The following is a 19,709-nucleotide window of genomic DNA, read 5'->3' on the forward strand; positions in this document are numbered from 1 at the left end:
GCACTTCTACCAACAGCATAAAACCGTAGTGGACAAGGCCGATGTCGATTCAAAACCAGCAACACATAAGCATAGAAGAATTTTATGTGTGTCCTACGTAAAATTTTACGTACCGGTATAAAATTTGTGATTTTAAAGCCTGAGATTTTCCCATGTTTATTTTCAGTGCATTGCTCCAGGGTTGTCTGTCTGTTACCGCCACAGCCTCTCCGGGAATGTTATGAATACTTTGTTCAAATTTGGCGTTTTGTGAAAAAAGAAAGCACAGCTCCCAATTAACTTAACATTTGTCTTATCTAGTGTATTGACGTGGAGCTGTCACTTGCTTGGAAACAACACGACAACAGCTCAAAGGTTTTTAAAAGAACTCCGCCATGTCTGTTCAAGATGGGTGCCCTAAGCCGCCTGTTTATACTCCACATTATTTTTTAGGCCGTGAACTATTGGTGGCAATGTCACAATAACACCAAAGGATTGACGCTGTTCGTGTTGATTGAGGATTGTTTCTACCGCTTTTCTTTGTTGGCACCGACAAAAGCGTATTATTTGCTTCCCCTAGAGTAGATGTTGGATACCCTATCATTGTGAGTCCATAATTCATTATTTTTCAACATGCAAATGTATTGTTTGAATAAAACTGTCGCTCTACGTTGCTTTGGTAAGATTCTTATTTATTTGTGTTGCTTCAAACTTGCTGGCCGTTTGCTCATCTTAAGATATTTTGAATTCAATGAAAACATTATGGAAGGTTAGGATCATGTTGGTTTGTTGACCAATCACTACTTATCTGTCATTCTGCCTCAATTTTGTTTTGCTTTCATTTGCCGAAGTGGTGTGACATTTTTTTTGCATATTAGTAATGGTTTTGCAGATGGTGGTTGTTTGTGTGCAGATCATTTTTAACTGTGCGATAGCTCTATTTGATTTTGTAAGATGTTCGGAACTTTGCTGTTTCAGTGGCCTGCTGAAAATGATTGCATAGTCTGCAATTTCTGCATAGTCTAAAATTTCCACTTTCTACTATGGAAGGGGAAGAAAAATCTCAAGCTGATGGCACAAGCAGTCCATCAGATACTGATACTGCAACAAGAGATCCTTCACTGTTGCCACCAACTGCAACTGCCGTCAGTTGTACTTCTAGTCCCAAGTCTGTTGATGGTCCCGCACCATCCGTGGAGAGTTCCAAACCGACTGCCATTTCAACTGATGATCCTAAAAGCGAGTGTGATAAAAATGAATCTAACAGTGAAAAGCTCAACAAGTGTCCTAAAACATCTGAAACAGATGCCTCATTGACTGATGTAGTAGTTGTATCAGAAGGAGCTGGTAACAAGAAAGACCAAGAATCATTAGCCGAGAGCTTGTCTGAGTGTAGTGATAATCCAAAGACTGACTCTGAGACTGACATGATACCACAGACTGTGAATCCTCCTATGAATGAAGCTCAAGACAATGCACCCTGTCCAGATTCTGACAAAAACTCTCCAGAAAAGGGGGAAACATCATCTCAAACGCATGCTGCTCAGTTGATAAAAGAAAATTCCAAAGAAGACAAGGAGCCTAGAGACACCTCAGATGGACCTACTCCAGAAACCCAACCAAGCAATTGCTCTGACAAAATGTCTGAAAGTATTAGTGACAAAAATGAAATAAATGATGAAGTGGCAAAGTCAGCCCTACAAGGGGCTGATCTGGAATCACATGATGAAGCAGATGTTGAATCCCATGAAGAAGGCCAGTCTCAGACTGCAGATATGTCAGTCATTCAAAGTGAAAAAACAAATTCTAGTAAATCGCAGTCTGGAGAAACAAGTGAAATTGTCACTGTTGATGAGTCCTCTAACTTAAGTTCTGAGACAGTTCCCTCTATGGCACATGCTGACCTCGATCAAGTTAATGTTGAGGAGTCCATGGACACAACACCTCCATGTGAAGACAGTGACCCATTTTCATGTTCAAAAGACATAGACAAGCATGAAGATGCTTCAATGGAAGTTGATCCTGAGCCTAATTCTGTTTCAGCCCCTGCCCTGCCACAGAAAGATGTGTTAGAGGAGAGTTCTATCTCTGATACTGCTACCAAGTCATCCAGTGATAAACCAACCACCGAAGTGGAGGCAAATAATGCAGGGACTATAGAAGTTAATACTGAAAATCTTACAGAGAATGAAGATCAGAGAAGCACAGGAGAATGTGATGATTTGATGGACGTTGATAAAAATAACACCAAAACTTCGGAAGCTCATACTGAGAATTTCACCGGAATTGAAGAACAGAAAAGTGCAGAAAGATGTGATGATGCGATGGATGTCGATGATAGCTCTTTAAGGAGCAAAGGCACCGATCCTACTGTCTCAGATGAAGTGAATAATGATCCTAGTGTTTTGCGTGAGGACATTGAAGACACTGAAGACAATTCTAATGATGTACAGACTCACTCTGGAAAAGACAACGCAAGTCCTGAACCAGATCAAACTATAATTGGTGACAAGATGGGTGAGGAGGAGTGTATATCTGATACAATTTCTAAAGGAGTATCTGTAAATGCTGAAACTTCTCAGACCTCAGAAGAAACTTCCTCCGAAGAGCTCATAAGTTCATTAGCTAGTCAACAAGAGATGCCTGAGTCCCAAAGTGACAGTTCTACTGCGGCCCAGAAAGATTCCTCCACCGAGAAAAGTTCCCATGACCAAGGAGATTCCAAGCTTGATGTTCCCGAAAATACTGAAACAGGTGCTGCAAACAAGCACAAAGTTGGTATTCATCTTGTATCTACATCCTCCCTAGTTTCAAGAAAAGATGATGTGGACAAGGTTAGACGTAACTAACTTGCTCTTTTGTTCGTTTCTATTCAGAAATTGTATGCTAATTGTCATAATTACTTTATCTTCACTCAGGATACAGAAAATGATGTCCTGGAGAGCGCCAAGGCAAGTGATGCAAATGACCCTTCAGAAGACAGCCCGGATGAAAATTGTGCAGAATGTGGCAAGGTTAGTTAGTTGCTGGTGTTAGCAACTCACAATGACATTAATGTGTGTATTTATGTACTCCCTTAATGCATAATATCTCATGTGCGTCTCCCTTTTTGTACAGATGTCCAAGTGTAAATATAAGATTCGAAAAGAAATGGGACATGTTTATCTGTGTGAAGATGACTGTTACACAAAATATAGAAAAGCAAATGATTCGCCTCGCCCAAAAGTTCTCAGAGCCCGCAAATTAGACCAAGGATATGAGCACAAATGTGGGCACTGTTCTAAAAATGTTGATATGAAATTAGAGAAGACCTTGACCTGGGAAACCATGGATTTTTGTAATGAAGAATGTTTAGGTATGGCCTTTCCACATGTTTCCTTTCATTAAAGTACTTCCTCTCTGAAATATGTGCCTTGAAATGACTGATGGTTTATTACAGAAAAATGTCAAAGAACTCATGGCTCCAATTGTGCAAATTGTAAAGCATATGTTCAGGCTGCAAGTTTAGGGAAGTATTGTGTTAGATTTGGCTATGACATGAAACAGTTTTGTTCTGCGCCCTGCTTGGAAGATTTCAAGAAGGGTCTTAAAGTTTGTTCCTACTGCCAGAAAGATATTTCACGGGGAGAAGGTTTCTTGGCTCCTGTTGGTGACAAGGGAGCTTTCAAGGTTTTTATATGGACTCTCATTATATTTTGTAAATACTAAATCATGTGGATGAAAAAAATGATTGCCTAACTGATATTTATTGCATGGTTTGTAGGACTTCTGTGTACAAGATTGTATGGAAAAATATGAACAGATGAGTAACAACACAGTCCCCCCAGAAGTGACTCAGGAATGTGCTGTCTGTAATGAAGTAAAAGCTGTGAAAGTTCAAGTCTTATTGGACTCAAAATGGCATAAACTTTGCAGTGACCCTTGCTTTGCTGCCTTCAAGTTTGTGAATGATATTGTAGCTGGTCAGTTTCTCTCATGTCTGTATTGACTTATTTTATATGGTGACAGATAGATGGTTTTCATTTGATTACCTATTTCAGATAAGTGTGACATGTGCAAAAAGTATTATGACCGAGACCGCTCAGAAAATTTTTCTGTATTTTATGATGAAGCACCTCATAGCTTCTGTTGCAAAACTTGTATGAATGTGTATATTTTGGCAAAGCGCAAAATTGTCCCTTGTTCGTGGTGCAAGGTAATCTGTTTAGAATGTCTTGGCAGGATTGTTTAATTTTCTGTGATTTCATACTAACAATCAATTGTAACTTTTCAGGTCAAAAAATATAATTTTGACATGATCAAGAGAGTTTCTGGAGGTCAGAATGTTCTTATGATGTGCTCACTTCATTGTTTAGAATTATACCAAGCTTCACCAAATACTGCAGCTGCCACCTCAAAACAGTAAGAAATCAGTCTTGCACCCTCTTAACTCTTCATCAACTTATCTTTTGTTTGGTAATATATTTGACCTGTGTTTTGTGTGTTTGGCTTTCAGGGGTAAGTGTGAAATCTGCTGGTGATCTTTGAGACTTCAGTCAAAAGTCCATATTCCTTGGATGTATTGTGTTTGAATTAAAACAAAAAAAAAAACAAAAAAACAGTAGGTTTACAACCTGTGGTGTAGCTATAATATCAATAAGATTTCTGTGGAGGTAGGAAATACGTAGACATTTGTATAGTTGATGCAGTGTCATGATACCTGCCTCTGAGCTAGGCTTCCAAACCTTATGATATTTTCTTTTGAAGCACTTTATCCTTCTTTCCATGAGTTATGTTTTAGCCTGCACAATCAATATTCTTTCAGCGCTGCCCAGGAAAATAACCGTCAAAAGGGGAGGTTTGGTGGCTGCTACCAATATTGATAAAGATAAGAGTAAGTCCACCACACAATTGTTATTCTGTGTGTAAATTTACTATAAAGGGATGTATTAATTTGATGGCTTAAATCTTAGATACATCTCGTTCTATGCCTGTAATATCCTCCGTGACATCTTTGGCTCCTAGTGTTGGCCAACTACAACCAGCATCTTCTGATCCACCTGCGCCACCGACACCTGTGGCTCCAATACTTTCATCAGTAGCAAAAAAGGTATGTTCCTCTGATTTGAGTTGGGACTTTTTATTATTTTAATATTAATGTGTCTGATCTTAACCTTTTATTTACATCTGCTTCTTGTTCAGAGCGCGCCATCATCAGACACTGTTAAAACTGTGTTCAAGCAGCAATTCATCCTTCGGCCACCTCCCCATCCTGAAATGAGTAACTGTGCTGTTCAGGTAAAGCCAATGTCTGTGACTAAAAGTGTTTCATGTCAACCTGAAGTTTGTGAAGTCGCAACTCAAACAGGTATGTTATTTATCTTAAATATGATAAATCTATTAAATGAACTGGTCTATTAATTTTTTTATTTACTTCTCCCTCTCTCTTTTTTCTTTCCTCAGATGATTCATCGCATCAGCCTGTTTTGATCCCTGTTCCTGTTCCAATTTACATTCCAATGCCCATGCACATGTATACTATCCCTTATCCTGTTCCTGTTCCAATACCCCTTCCGATTCCAGTGCCTTTCTTCATTCCAACCACAAAAAACTCTGCGAAAGGAATCCTTCAGGAAATCAAAGTATGCTCAATGTTACTTTCATATTTTTTATGATACTGTATCTGCAAGGCTTTTCCTCATGGGATTAATATTTGTTTTTGGTTTGGTTTAGCGTATTCAAGAAAATGTTCCTTCAGACCCTTTTGAAGCAGAATTATTAATGATGGCTGAAATGGTAGCTGGGGAGAAAAAGGGTGAAAATACTGAGACAGAGAGTGAAGATGGTGCTAATGATGCTGATGACACAAATGCTAATGATGCAGGTCTGTTTCTTTTCTCCTAATGTATGTTATCACTTGCTAGTCACATTGTCATTCTTTCTTGACTGATGATTTTTGGAACAGGCAATGCATCTGAACCAGACTATAGTCCTGAACACCAGGATGCCATTGGTGATGATGTATTGCAAATGGCCCTTAAAATGGCCTCGGACTTCGATGAGCCGGCGCCTGGCTTCGTGGGTACTGTAGCACCAACATCTGTTTCACAATCTAAACCGTCTCAGGCTGTAGATACTAAAGATGGTAAGACTGTATCCTTAGTCACTGAAATAATGACGTATTCATTTTGTATTATTTGCTGTTTGTGATAATTTTGTATCCTGTCTAGAATCTGAAGGAGAAGACATTGAAGTAGAGCGTATAACTAGATCTGGGAAGAAGGCAGTGAAACGATCCAGTTCAAGATCATCCAGTGTCAGTTCAAAGCGCATGCGATTACCAAGTGCCTCAGATCAACAAGTCCAGCCAGTCCATGATTCGAAAGCATTCATAAAAGGGGAATCTGTTGAGAAACCTGATGCTAATATGTGTTTAAAAGTATGGTTCATCATTATGAGATTTTAATACCAAATGAATAACCCAAAAGATTAAACATCATGGTTCTAACATTTTGCTTGTTTTATTTCGTAGTTTTCATTAGGTGTTAATGCCTGGAAAAATTGGGTCATTCAAAAGAATGCTGAGCTTGAAAAGTCACCGTCTAAAAAAGCCAAAGTTTTTAAAACTGAACTTCTTCAACTTACATCAGATGAGCTCAATTATTCTCTTTGTCTATTTGTCTGTGAGGTATGCAACATCTATGCAGCATGGATAAACTAACTTATAGTAAAATTTATTATTTATTGTTTTGCATTTTGTCTATTTTAGGCACAAGATCCAAACAGTCGTCCATATCCTCCTGATACCTTGTATTATCTTTGCCTCGGCATTCAACAATACTTAATGGAGAATGGTCGAGTAGACAATATCTTTTGTGATCCATATTATGAAAAGTTTACTGACTGTTTAGATGATGCTGTCAAAAGATTCTCTCCTATCCAACCTAATTCAGGTAATATTCTTCTTAACAAGTTGCTTTTTTTCATAGGTTTTTGTTTTAAAGTTATTTTTTTTCTGTTTCGTTCTGTTGCCCTGCAGAACAAATTGTGACAAGAATTCAAGAAGAGCATTTATGGGAGAGCAAACAACTTGGAGCCTACTCTCCATTTGTATTACTCAATACTTTAATGTATTTTAACACAAAGCATTTCAATCTAATGGTAAGTGTTGGCTTTGTACTAATTGTGTACATACTAATATGTAAAAGTGTGTTAACTGTCAGTGTCTGTTTTTGTTATTTGAGCTGGAACTGTTTTGTATCTTCTATCTTTCTTACTTCTAGACAGTTGAGGAGCACATGCAGTTGTCCTTTTCTCACATAATGAAACATTGGAAGAGAAATGCTACCTCCCCCAATACTAAGGCTGTAGGAGTTAAGAGCAACAATGTTCTTTTGAGATTTTACCCCCCACCATCAGCATTAGGTACAAACTCAATCAAGCAGCATGAATTTATGTTAAAGTTGCTAAAATTGTATGATTACTTTCATTTCCCTTTGCAGCTGCTAATTCTAAAAAGAAAAAGGTGTATGAACAGCAAGAAGATGAAACTAATCCATTGAGATGTCCTGTGAAACTCTATGAATTCTATTTATCCAAATGGTCAGTGTGCCTTGAAACTTGAAAATTCTTTCTCTCTCAATTGAATGAATTACTGTACATTTATGAATCTCACATAATTTTCTTTTATTTCTTTTCAGTCCTGAAAGTGTAAAAACACGGAATGATGTCTTTTATCTTGTTCCTGAAAGATCTTGTGTACCTGACAGCCCTGTGTGGTACTCAACTATGTCCCTTGGTAATGAGTATTTGCAGAAGATGTTGAATCGAATCATGGTGGTCAGGGAAATTGTTGATATTTAGATCTCTGTTTCATTACGAACTTGTTTTTATTTTTTTAAATGAGTAGAATCAACTGTGCTCACTTCTGTTTCACTTGACTTTCATTTGATCTGGGCCATTTACAAATCCTCAAAATGGTTATCTACCAACCTGTGCTCTCTCCTTATTGTTTTAGTTTTGAGGGGCATGATGTATTGTGTCTTCCTAGATGCAGGTGTACTCAACTACGTATGTGGTGACACAAAAGACATGGTTTTTTTATGTTCCTCTGTGTATCCAAGGTATAATAACCCAAGTGATGTCATTTACTTCTTAACAATGATTTTGAAAACCTGCTTTGTCTTCTTTTTTTTCTTTTTTGTGGGTTTTATCACATTGGTGAATGTACCTTAGTCTTTTGTAGTGAATGTATTTGAATTGTTTAGGTATTTGTTGACAAGTTTTGAACATTTTGTCATTATCTCCAGTTTAACTTACTGTGATCCTCCTGTTATGGCTTTTAGTGACCTTTAGAGTTGTTGTATTTTAATGAGTGCAAAATAGTCGCCTTCCATTCCTCCCTTTCTGCTAGATTATATTATATCACCACATCACATGTGTAGGTGTAGGTTGAAAGATTGTTCGGATAGTAACAAATTTAAAGGGAATGGCTTAAAATGTGATGCAATGAAACCTCTGAAGCACATAATGTTAGTTTCATTGCAGGGTGAACAAGATGTTCATTTAACATCTCACCTAGACTGTGATTGCCAGCCAAGCACATAATCAATGTTTCTTTTACTTGTATTGATGTAATTTGAATGTTGCATCTATTTTAGTTTTTATGTGCATTTTATTTTTTGTGGCACTGTTTCTGGTTTTGTGACCAAGTCATGAATTGCAAATGAAAATCTCTTGGATGTTATTATTGGAATGAATGCTGTGAATGTGAGTGAAAGACAAGAACTGATTTGGTGTCATCTTAATTCTTGGTTAGGGACTGTTGAGAATTGAAGTCTGGTATGACTGGATATTGAGTAATAATAAAGTAACTTATCACCAGAAGAAAAATAGTGTCATCATTAGAAGTAAAAATTGTAGCCCCATACAACACAGAAAAATTTGTTCTTTCCAGTCATTAAAAAAATTATTAAAAAAGCAAAACACACAACTAGTTTTGAACAAAGCTTCTACTTTAATTAAACAAAGAATATTGTACAAAGAAAACCATAGGCTATGGCATACTGCCGATTGTTTTAATTGATTCGTCTTCTGTGCTTCTGTTCATGTTCCTCCACATCCTCTTTTATCTCAGACAAAATTTCATTGATTTCCTCCTCGGGTAATGTTTCCCTAAAACAAATTTTAAAAGACAGGTTATTATCAGGGTACCACATGAAGGTACAAAAGAGTCTCCTGCAAGGGTTTGACTTGCCTGTAAGTCTTCATCATGTCATATTTTTCCCATGGTTTGCGAAGTTGAATACGTCTCCTATTCATTTTGTTTGTTATTTGATCCTCAATATTATCAATACCTTTGAAATCATACTTGTACCAGTTTTCAGTCCACGGCCGAGGATTCAGTTTCACCTGAATACAAAATTGAATCATGATTCAAGCAAGACAGTAGACAGTGACAAAAATAAATGTTAGAAGATCACAAACCTTGATACGATTTAGAGGCACATCATCAGTTCTTCTTATCTCAGGTTTCATGTCAAGAGGGAAAGTGCTGAATTCATGAGGGGCATCCCTCAAATAACGTAGATGGGTATCTAATCGCTTTTCAAGGCGTAGCACTTCTATTTTAAGAAGCCTTGGGTCATACAATTCAATTTTTACCTCGACTCCTACAACAAAATGAGAGAGTCAATAGCCTTTGCACAAATAAGTTTAGTTGCAGGAGACTGATTGCAAACACACCTAGATTATCAATAACATTTCGAAGAATAAAATTGGCTTTCAGACCACATTCATTTCTTTGAATGCAAATCCCAACAAATGTTGATGTCTTGTCAGCCTGATGAAAATTGGAGAGAGAAACTCTCAAGACAGACCCTAAGACAAACCAATAAATTTTTAAGAATAGACTACAGACGAGAGTATACAATCATGGAGAGAACTACTACAGACCAACATAAAATTCAGGAATATAAATTCGGCTTCGCCTTGCCAACATATCTTTTCGTTCCAACTTCTCTTTGATTGGGTTTCGCCAAATCATATGTGGCTCAGGAAACATTTCTGGATATTTAAATCTAAATGGTAAAGATGGAACTTAGTAAACAATAAACTCTAGATCAATACGTCCAAAGTAATGAATTAGTGTACCTTAGCTCCACACCAGATCTTGAGACCTTTCCTTGTTCATAGCTAGGCACTTGTGTTGACTTTCCCCTTTTTTTGGAACTTTCTTTTTCAACAGAATTGTCAGTTGTTGATTCACTACTCGATGATTTTGGCATCATTGAAATGTGGCTCGTATTAAGTCCTCTACAACCTATTTCAAAATAATATTGATTAAAAATTGACAAGGAGACACTACTCTCAATGAATAAATACAACACCATACGAAATAATACTTATAAAAGTAACAAATGGAATAGATTAAGTATCAGCATTATTAAACAGCAGTTTGCCCAGAACATACCAATAGTCCTCATGGTCTTGCCTCCCAACCGAGAAGTAAGACACAAACGACTTAAGCAGGAAGCCATTTTTCTCAGTAGGAGATAGACGATCGGACTTCCAAATTCTTAAAACCGTTCCATTCAAAAAGTTCTAAAATCAAAGTGGACACAAAGCAGAACAAAATAATGTGTGTGATTCCTAACCTCAATGTGAAGTATGAGAAATTCAATCATTAGGAATCTGGATGAGAAATAATGAGAGATCGTCCCATTCTATGATGTTTTATTATTATTAATATTACAACCTTACAGTATAACAATAGACAAGTGTCAAATATCAATTCAATAACCGACCAAAGCTCTGCTCTCAAACACCACAATGGTTAACAACACTAAAAAAATATTCTCTTAAAACAATGTAAAAATACATGAATTTCACTACGATGATAAATGAGATAAAACTAGATGTTCGGTTTTCTGTTCACAGAAGAAGATAAACAACAAAAAGACAATAACAACAACATTTTTTGCACGAACCCTGAACAGTCGGCACAATGGAAATTAATGACCTGTGTGACAGTAAAAGCTAAAGGATACAAATAACACATAATACTGAGTTTATTGCACTCAAATTAACACAAAACAAAGTGTGCTGGTATATCCAAAATCTAAACTGCTACATAAAGCAGCTCATTATTAATGACGGCCAGATTGCTTGATTAATAAATGGACAATAGAAATCATTACATGCCACTTATAGAAGAGATACAAGTGTCTTTCTTGGCTTTGTCTCTTAAGGGCTTTGAGTAAAGAAAGAAAGGTCATTGAAAATGAACATAAATTAAGATAGGCTTCACATAGAAAATAAGGAAAATGAACTGTGACCCCTTCAACAAAAATTTTCTCCCGCCATACACTTGCCTAGTTTGGCACTCTCTACATGTAACATGTACTATCCATAAGATGAGAAAAGGAGTGACCCAGTCTTTATCCTGAACACCGACTAAGTCAAGAGTCAGTGTTGCAGGCTTTTGTGCGCTCAGAAGTAAAGGGTCAATGCTTTTGAGGGGAATAGTGAGTACACAATGTGCTGATTCTCTGAGAGAAAACTTATTTGCCATGCTCACAACTCTGATCAATACAAAATTTAAAAAAATACAACATTGTTGTCCATTCATAAACCTAAAGCATAACTTTCATTATCGTTATTCTAGCATTGTATGGAAAAAAATATTTCAATGGAACCAAATAATTGATTGAAAATTAAATAGAGCATGCCTATTGAAACTTGAAACATGCCTCACTCAAAAGCCAAACTAAAACATTCTGAGATCAGCCATGGCAACTCAAGAAGAAAATGCTGTACTGACACTGACAGATCCCATGGAGAACAGGCAATCAAACCAAGTCAAAATCATGTCAAAGCCTTTCATTTTGCCTCATATTAATGGGCATTTAGATCACCTCAACTAGTTGAACCTGCAGAGTAAACCAGGAAAGCAGTAGAAAGACCATTGTTTCTAAGGGCTGAAACAGAGAGCTAATTACCCAATATCAAACGCCTATAGGCAAAAATAAAAGATAAAAAGGAGGGAATGAAATATATCACATAAATGCCTACAATATAGTATACAACATACACTTTAAGTTCTTAATTTTTTAGAACATAAGGGAAACATGCATTTGTAATATTAATATACATATATTTCCATATTAAGCTATGAATTAGAGTATAGTGATTATTTTGCACTGCTATCATAGTTATTAAAGCACTGCTCAGTCAAATAAATAACATTTAAAAAGGGCATCAACCACTTTAATTTAATGCGGCGTTGTTAAATTTTCAGTCACCCATCATCTTTTGATTTGCCACAATGCACAAAAAGGTCACACATTTATGTGCTTACAGTGTAACAATGCACATTTTGTGCACATTATGCACATCATATTCACATAAAATGTATTACCTCTAAGCGCATTTTAATGCACATTAAACATCAAATGTGCACTGTGCTTTCAGGGTAGCAAACATTGATCAGTATGTGAATCAGTCAACAAAATTAGTTCATTTCACTGTCATGGAGAAGAGAAAAATATGGGTGGGAATACAATCGCATGACATGAGCGTTGCTACTAAACTCCAAACAATCAGAAACTATACGTTGACAGTACGGGTACCATGTCAACATCTCATTTGAGAATCCTACATTGATAAAAATACAATACAAATTTTACCAAGAAAACAAACAAATAATTATGGTACAGAACTAATCTCTCAAATATTTTTTTCTGTTTTTCAAAAGGGTAAAGAGCCTTTTTTGTTTTGTTTTTTCCTAACCCACACGGACTTTGCTTCTAGTTATCATTTTTAAAAAACATGAGAGCTAACAGGAGGGAATCAGTAGCCATTTATCTATAGGAATAGGGACGGTACTAGAAAAAAATTACAGCAAAAGTACACCAAAGCAAGACACTAAATAAGGCTCAAAATTTCTGAAAGACAGTTTTGGCGTAATGCAGTTGGGACAGATTCCAGGACGGATATCTTGACAAACTTGGTCATAAAAATGGCAATCATGGAAGAAGACAAAAACTGCACGAAATATAATTCAAATTGGGCAAAAGAGCCTTCCTTTTCAAAAGAATAAAACAATGAATTGTGTTTGACGAATCCAGAGACAAAAGCATTGAAAATAATTCATGCTTTGTATGCAAAAGTCCTCTGATTAAATTTCATTTGACAACCTAAGGTAGGAAGCTTGCAATAACCAGAGTGGGGATTAAAAATACAGCAGAATCCAGTCAGCAAACCCATTCATATGATCTTGACGAAAGGCCCAATTCAATTATTACTTTGTAGAGCTCATAAGAAAGACTTCATAAAAAGTAAGGTAAGACTAAAAGCGAACCAAAATAAATGTCAATATAAATGCCTCCCCATACACCATATAAGAGTGCTTATATAATTGTATACGTATGTATATGTAAAGATATATTTATAGGTATTGCTCTTTTCCTCTCTAGTTCCCAAAACTACAGTACTAATTGATCTGAGTTTTAAGATATAGATTTTGGCACATTCACAAATATTAGAGAGAGATATTGCAGAATTTAATTAAGAGAGAAGGAAAATCCAACAACTACTCCTGGCGAGTGGCAGAGTGTGTGGCCAGAAGAGAGGAAGGCAGGGAGCCAGGCCCCACTAAGGCGGTGTTGTCCAGGATGTACCAGCGGTGTCAAGGTACTCGCGGCGCTCGGGATTTACAGGAGTTCGTGGGTCCTGGACTGAATCTCTTACTGAAGGTCTTGAGGCCTGCCTATCTGACACACCTGTAAAACGTACCTGTACCTCAATTCAGGGGAGTTTGAGCCCAACGCACTCAAAGAAAAGCCCTCTTTTTTCTGGATTAAAACCAAGGGCTCACTAACATAGAAAGTTTGCAATGAACACTATTTCTGTTTCGCATAAACAACTGCATGTATGAGGGCAGATGACCCATCTTAAATTGAATTAAGATGGGATTCCTAAGCAATATGCATTCCTATGTATAACTTTTCTACCTCATGCCATTTAGGCGATACAGAATTAATGCTGATTCAAGCGTAATGGTAGAGCGCCCTGACAAAAACACCTCTGATACACGCAATACAATCAATAGTCCAATGAATTAATTCATATTACAGTTAAAACCACACCTCCTGTTAATAAATAACAAAAATCAAGAAATCAATATTGAGCCACAATTATACTCATCAGTCACCACAACTTAACTTTTAAATGCAAAGTCAAAATGACAATTATAAATGCACCGATTTGATAAAGGATTTGTTCTGTTTACAGCCTACCCAACATATTAGGAAAACACATAATCACAAATCATCATCTCCAATTCCATCAAATGCATCATTTTCAACTGGAGCAGTATGGTGAGAAATGGCACTTGTATAATTCTTGGATGCTGACTTCAGATTAACATTGGTGAACTTTTCTGACAAACGTTTCATAGAGGAGGAGGCTTCTGGCTTGGTTGGAGAAAGCATGTCGACATTCTAAAGTAGAAAGAAGACAAAAGTCCATTTTTATTTTAGGTTTCTTTTTTTTTTGTTTTTTTTTTCCAAGTTTTTAATGACACATGAACTCAGGTGGGAAACATGCACTGTTCTTTAACAATATACTTACATTGCTACCACTTTGACTTCCACTGCTCAGAGAAGATGAGAATCCATCACTTGATGAGGACTGGCTTGAGCTCAATACTTGACTGCTACCATCTCTCTTCATGTACGACCAGTTGGGTTTTGGAGTAAGTTCCCCTGGCTGAAAAAATAATTCAATTTAATGTGAAGGACTCCAATTAACATCCCCCTCTGTCAATAAAAAAAATTAGATCCTCACCATTTTTCTTTTGATGCCATTTTTTTTCAAAAGAAGTTCATCTACCATCGATTGTAGACATATTGACATGAGAATGGCCTGCTCACTTGATATGGTAATCCACATCAATTTGTCTTTGGCAACAAGATATTCAAATGATAACTCAAAGTCAGGACCACTTTTGTTTCCATTTTCACCATTCTGAATGGAAATGGGCCAGAATATTAGAACAATATACAAGTTGTTTTTTTTTTTAAACAAAATCATGACTCAAAAATGGCAAACCCACATCATGCAAAGTTGTTATTCTCCAGCAACGCATACGAGTAACTTTGAACACTCCACCACCGCTTGAGCTTGGTGACTGACAGCTTCCTGTCTGCAAACGAATACTGAGCTCATAATTTCCAATGGAAACCAGAACTGGGGCACCAGGAAAAGGGTAGTCTGCCACACATGGAGTAAATTGCATGTAGCCGTAGTACTTCAATGCTCGAACATTTTCCATGTACTGAGAAGAGAAATTCAAATGAAACAACACACTTAAACATCTCGACAAATTTCAAAGAAATACGAAATTGACCTCTACCTCTCTCTTTGATCCCTTTGCTTGTAGTGAAGCCAGTCTCTGACGCATATCTTCACTACACACCATCCAACCACATTCAACTTCAGTAACAGCTTGTACATACAGCAAATTCAACGCAACACGATCTGTTACCAGCTCAATATCATAGGCAGGGTCCCAATAGCTGCAAGTAATCAGTTTCGTATCAGTGGTATTTGTTTTCTGCTTAAAGTGGCCACTCTATGCATTTCAACTGAATCAGTTTTACTCACTTTTTTCTCAGAACTATTTTGTGAGCTCCACCAAGAGACCTCTGACTAATAAAGGGAGATTCAAAATCTTGAAGTTTGCGCACAACTAGAAAAAACAATAAAAATAAATCAGATAAGATTATTTAAAAGAAGAAAAGAACAGAAATGTTTCTTACTTGTAAAATTGCCATTGTCTTCATCCTTCACTAAGAAAAGGTAAAAATAATACACATATGGGTCTGGCAAGGCAATCTGACGGCATACTTTCTGAAAATAATGAACAGAAAAAGGAGTGCATATAATTTGAGCTTCATGGTTAAACAAAGCTTTGAAATATTCTGTTATGGGGACTAATAATCACCTCCAACACTTGATGTGAGCGTTCTGTAGACTGAACAGTGATGGTAATCTGATATCCGTTCATAAGGAACACATCTAGAGGACATTCCTGGTTTTTTTCAGAGCTGGTTTCCACTTGAGCTGACAATAGGAAGCTATTCACAATTTCCGATGACACTAGCTCAGGATGTTGTCCAACTGTGAAGCCAAAGTTGTAAAAATGGTACTTGTAAATACATTGTAGTGATATGACGAGATTTGTCACTAAACAAAGAAAACAGACCTTTCTGAATAAACTTTTCAAGAAGAGAACGCCTTTCTTCGAGTTGATTCGCTGATAAGGGAAGAAACTTTTTTGGTGGAAAGTATGGAAGAGCTGCTGCACCATATTCTTTCTTGAGCTGCTCATTAAGATTATGTAGTTGACGATATCTCACAGTGCAGTGAAATTTTCCATTGATATATATATGATAGCCCTGTAACACAAACAGTGCAGAGAAGAACATCACAAAATGTTTCATGGAGAATACCATACTTGGTTTGCTTCAGGACTCTGACATACAGACACTTTAAGGTCGAGAGACTACAGAAAGAAAGCATCTGATAACGATAGAGCTCGTAGAAGAAACCCCTTTATATTCACTTAGAAAGTAAAGTGCCGAAAAGGGATAAAAGGCAGGGGAAACAAAAACAAAAGGTGTATGTAATGTAATTTTTACCGTGTAAGATGATCCGCTGTCATCGGTGAAATCTTGAGTTTCGGGTATGGAGAAATGCATGATTTGGGAAAGAAGGCGATATCAACCAGCTCGATGGTGGTTTGAGTATACTCCAGCTGGGAAAGTAACCACTTTACCAAAACAAATTAACTATTTGCCACCATGTTGTTTACCTCCCAGCTTCCAGCTTCAGCTGCTTCAGCTTCAGCTTCCCCCACTCACGCCCGCCCACACTCCGTCTGCTATTCGCACGTGGAAACTGCAAGTAACGTGACTGCGTATAGTCAGTCAAAACACAAATCCAGATGGGACGAAAACAAATCGAGCAGGAGCAGATGTAAATCGTTGCCGCAAGCCCCAACGTGATGTATGTTTTTAATAGGATTTTTGGGATTGTACCCGGGGAAAAAGAGGATTCTACGTTCATTATTGATATTATTTAATTTTTTGCAGGTGATTCTAACCTGATTCTGGAGTGCACTGTAGGGGTGGTGGCGGTGGTCGTCGTCGTCGTGGTCGTGGTTGACATTTGACGACAAAGTGACACTTTGACCAAAAGCAGCTTCGCGGTCTCATGTTTTAACTGTCAAGTTTGAGGTTCCTTAGATTACCGTCATGGCCCCAATTCTTGTTCACGGAACTATTGTTCCTGAACTGGATGATTCTGTCAGGTAAGTCTCCAACACACCATCATGTGACAACCCTTCTCAAGATTCTGCAGTTAATTTGTTTTTTTCTTTTTGTCCTCCAGTCCTATGGCTGCCAATATGGTGGGATCAATGATGATGCGAGGATTAGCATGCCCGTTCACATGGGACAATATGATGGTTTTTGATGACGACGATGACATAAATTGCATGATTGATCGATTGCCATTAGCTGTTAGTTCATGGGATAGTATTATTCAGAAATGCCACATAGCATTTTGTGAGTTCCAGCGAGGCAATGTTCCAAAAAGTTCATGTTTTATCTCAGAATGTTTCATTCCATTATTGGAAGTACCAGGTTTAGAAACTTCCTGTGAGCTAACTAAAACTTACAGGTAATTAAATGTTGAAAAAGACAACTTAGCCTTCTAAGTAAACCTAATCAACTGACTCTGCTTTTTCAACCTTTGCCTGTTGCAAACTGTTGAGTAACCCAACACCTTTCTCTTTTCAGGCAGGGTTTGAAACATGTTCTTGATGCAACTTCAGCTTTTATTCGGCTCCATGATGCTCATGAGGACATGTCACGCAGAAACCTCTTCAATTTTGTGGCAAGCATACCATCAGTGGATTCTATGGATGAAAAACAAAAAGCAGCTATTAATGCCATTCGTTGTAAATTGTCTGCATATCCAAGTAAATTAATATTTCTTTTACAATGGTATGTCTTATAATCTAGCTCCGGCCTGTTGTGTATTTATTCTTTTTTGTTTCAGACAACAAGCTTTACGCACGAGCAGCAATTGCACTTGATCCCAATGAGGGCCAGTGGCACTTTTATCTTTCCAAAGTGATCTATGATGCTGAACAATTACCAGATCATAATTGTATGAAAGAAGGACATGAAGCACCAGATATGGCTGACCTCCTAAATCACAACAAGGTTGCTTTGTTTTCGGCCAGGAAGAGTCCTGAACCATTCTTACTTATGGCACATTTAATTCTAACATATGGTCATCCTAGCACTCCACAAGTAGAAAAAGCCAATGAATGTATTAAGTAAGTGTGTCCCATTTTGAAACTGTTACATTAATTTTAAATAATTTTCTAACCTTTTTTTTCTTTTACTTTCTTTCTTTTTTTTTTTTTTTTTTGTATTTCTAAATAATTTTGCAGGAAAGCACTTGACCAATTCCCTAATAGCCCCTTTGTACATGAACAAGCTGCAGAGATTGTTGTTAAGTCTACTCCTCTAATAGGACTTTATGTGATGTCAAACTTAAAGAAAATTGAACTTCACTACAAGGAAGCTATTAGGCTTGCAGGAAAGGATATCCTATCTATTAGGCATAGACTAGGATTAAACCAGGTGCTAGGTGCAGGACAGCTTCGGGTACACCATGAGGCACTGCTACTGCGGGCTGAAGGCATGGAGAATTTATCAAAAGCTAGGCATCTGACTGCAGAAGCTCGAATTCACTATGAGTTAGCAAAGGCAGATAATCTGAATTTCAGTGCACTAAGCATATGTTCTCCTTTTATGTTTACTTTTCCTGATGATGATGATGATGATTATGAATTAGTATCTTGTCCTGGCGCCTCATCCTCCAAAGGAAACAAAAAGTCGAAGAAAGGGCGCAGAAGAAGAAAGTAGTTCTGCATGGAATCCCAAATAACTAGCAACACTGAGAATCCAAATGCTATGAATATTGCATTAATTGGTGCAATGCCTTCCCATTCTCATGCATTTGCATAGGGTATTTTCCGGATGCATTGCATGTAAGGTGCAATGTGGCTTTGGCATTGCACATATGGTGCTATATCTCAGTGCATTGCACCGTACATGCTATATTCATAGCGTTTGGAATCTCAGTGAAGGGACGTGGTGGGTGTTTCTCAGCCAAGATATGCTAAGAAATTTTGATTTTATGATATCAAACCTTTCTTCTTGATCTGCGTTTTTTAATTTTGACTGATGTTCAATTTTTAATCACTCTACTATTGAATTTTTCCAAGGAACAACTGGTTTGTATTCTTTGAACTTTTAACTGTACATAGTTGGTTGTCTATGAATGAGAAGACCTTTCATCATGATTATGAGCTATGTAATTTAAACTGTTTTGAAATTGTAATTTACTTTTTTAATTTATATATTTAAAAGCAATCTATGTTATGCCTCTGCATGTACATAATTACAAGAAATGTATGTTACGCCTTTACATTTATTTATACTGTTTTAAAATTATAGTATACATACTTTTCAAAAATAAAATTTAAGCTATGCATTTAATGCCTCTACATTTATTGAACATAAAATCCTCTTCAAGATGAATCTGGACCGCTTTTGAAAAGTCTGGCGGCAGTCACCACCGGCATCCAGCCCAGTTAGTTTGGAAAGACT

At 37.1% G+C, this 19,709-nt stretch overlaps 4 protein-coding genes across 4 annotated transcripts; 2 read left to right on the forward strand and 2 right to left on the reverse strand.

Moving 5' to 3' along the window:
• The first annotated feature begins 64 nt into the window (after positions 1 to 64).
• On the forward strand, positions 65 to 8,879 carry LOC117652502 (zinc finger MYM-type protein 3). The gene is made up of 22 exons (XM_034397460.1): positions 65 to 354; positions 433 to 584; positions 958 to 2,813; positions 2,898 to 2,993; positions 3,097 to 3,334; positions 3,419 to 3,648; positions 3,743 to 3,941; positions 4,020 to 4,174; positions 4,253 to 4,381; positions 4,783 to 4,852; positions 4,932 to 5,068; positions 5,161 to 5,326; positions 5,422 to 5,600; positions 5,692 to 5,842; positions 5,924 to 6,103; positions 6,189 to 6,397; positions 6,491 to 6,646; positions 6,728 to 6,911; positions 6,998 to 7,119; positions 7,242 to 7,383; positions 7,461 to 7,560; positions 7,659 to 8,879. Exons 3-22 carry the CDS (start codon positions 1,023 to 1,025, stop codon positions 7,819 to 7,821), a joined length of 4,797 nt encoding a protein of 1,598 aa, XP_034253351.1. The 5' UTR covers positions 65 to 354; positions 433 to 584; positions 958 to 1,022; the 3' UTR covers positions 7,822 to 8,879.
• Positions 8,880 to 8,951: 72 nt separating this feature from the next.
• On the reverse strand, positions 8,952 to 10,638 carry LOC117652506 (39S ribosomal protein L19, mitochondrial). Its single transcript, XM_034397470.1, has 7 exons — positions 10,430 to 10,638; positions 10,111 to 10,279; positions 9,913 to 10,037; positions 9,703 to 9,837; positions 9,445 to 9,629; positions 9,215 to 9,369; positions 8,952 to 9,132 (listed from the first exon to the last, which is right to left on the reverse strand). Exons 1-7 carry the CDS (start codon positions 10,494 to 10,496, stop codon positions 9,036 to 9,038), a joined length of 933 nt encoding a protein of 310 aa, XP_034253361.1. The 5' UTR covers positions 10,497 to 10,638; the 3' UTR covers positions 8,952 to 9,035.
• A 37-nt stretch (positions 10,639 to 10,675) lies between these two features.
• On the reverse strand, positions 10,676 to 16,902 carry LOC117652503 (sorting nexin-17). The gene is made up of 10 exons (XM_034397461.1): positions 16,662 to 16,902; positions 16,226 to 16,418; positions 15,965 to 16,140; positions 15,780 to 15,870; positions 15,625 to 15,709; positions 15,374 to 15,536; positions 15,074 to 15,295; positions 14,806 to 14,985; positions 14,590 to 14,727; positions 10,676 to 14,459 (listed from the first exon to the last, which is right to left on the reverse strand). Exons 1-10 carry the CDS (start codon positions 16,719 to 16,721, stop codon positions 14,280 to 14,282), a joined length of 1,488 nt encoding a protein of 495 aa, XP_034253352.1. The 5' UTR covers positions 16,722 to 16,902; the 3' UTR covers positions 10,676 to 14,279.
• On the forward strand, positions 16,896 to 19,598 carry LOC117652505. Its single transcript, XM_034397469.1, has 6 exons — positions 16,896 to 17,028; positions 17,115 to 17,332; positions 17,413 to 17,703; positions 17,823 to 18,004; positions 18,085 to 18,367; positions 18,485 to 19,598. The coding sequence occupies exons 2-6, from the start codon at positions 17,277 to 17,279 to the stop codon at positions 18,960 to 18,962; spliced, it is 1,290 nt and encodes a 429-aa protein (XP_034253360.1). The 5' UTR covers positions 16,896 to 17,028; positions 17,115 to 17,276; the 3' UTR covers positions 18,963 to 19,598.
• Positions 19,599 to 19,709: the final 111 nt, after the last annotated feature.

This window comes from Thrips palmi, unplaced genomic scaffold (genome assembly GCF_012932325.1).
Source record: "Thrips palmi isolate BJ-2018 unplaced genomic scaffold, TpBJ-2018v1 HiC_scaffold_7, whole genome shotgun sequence".
Classification (NCBI taxonomy): Eukaryota; Metazoa; Arthropoda; class Insecta; order Thysanoptera; family Thripidae; genus Thrips; species Thrips palmi.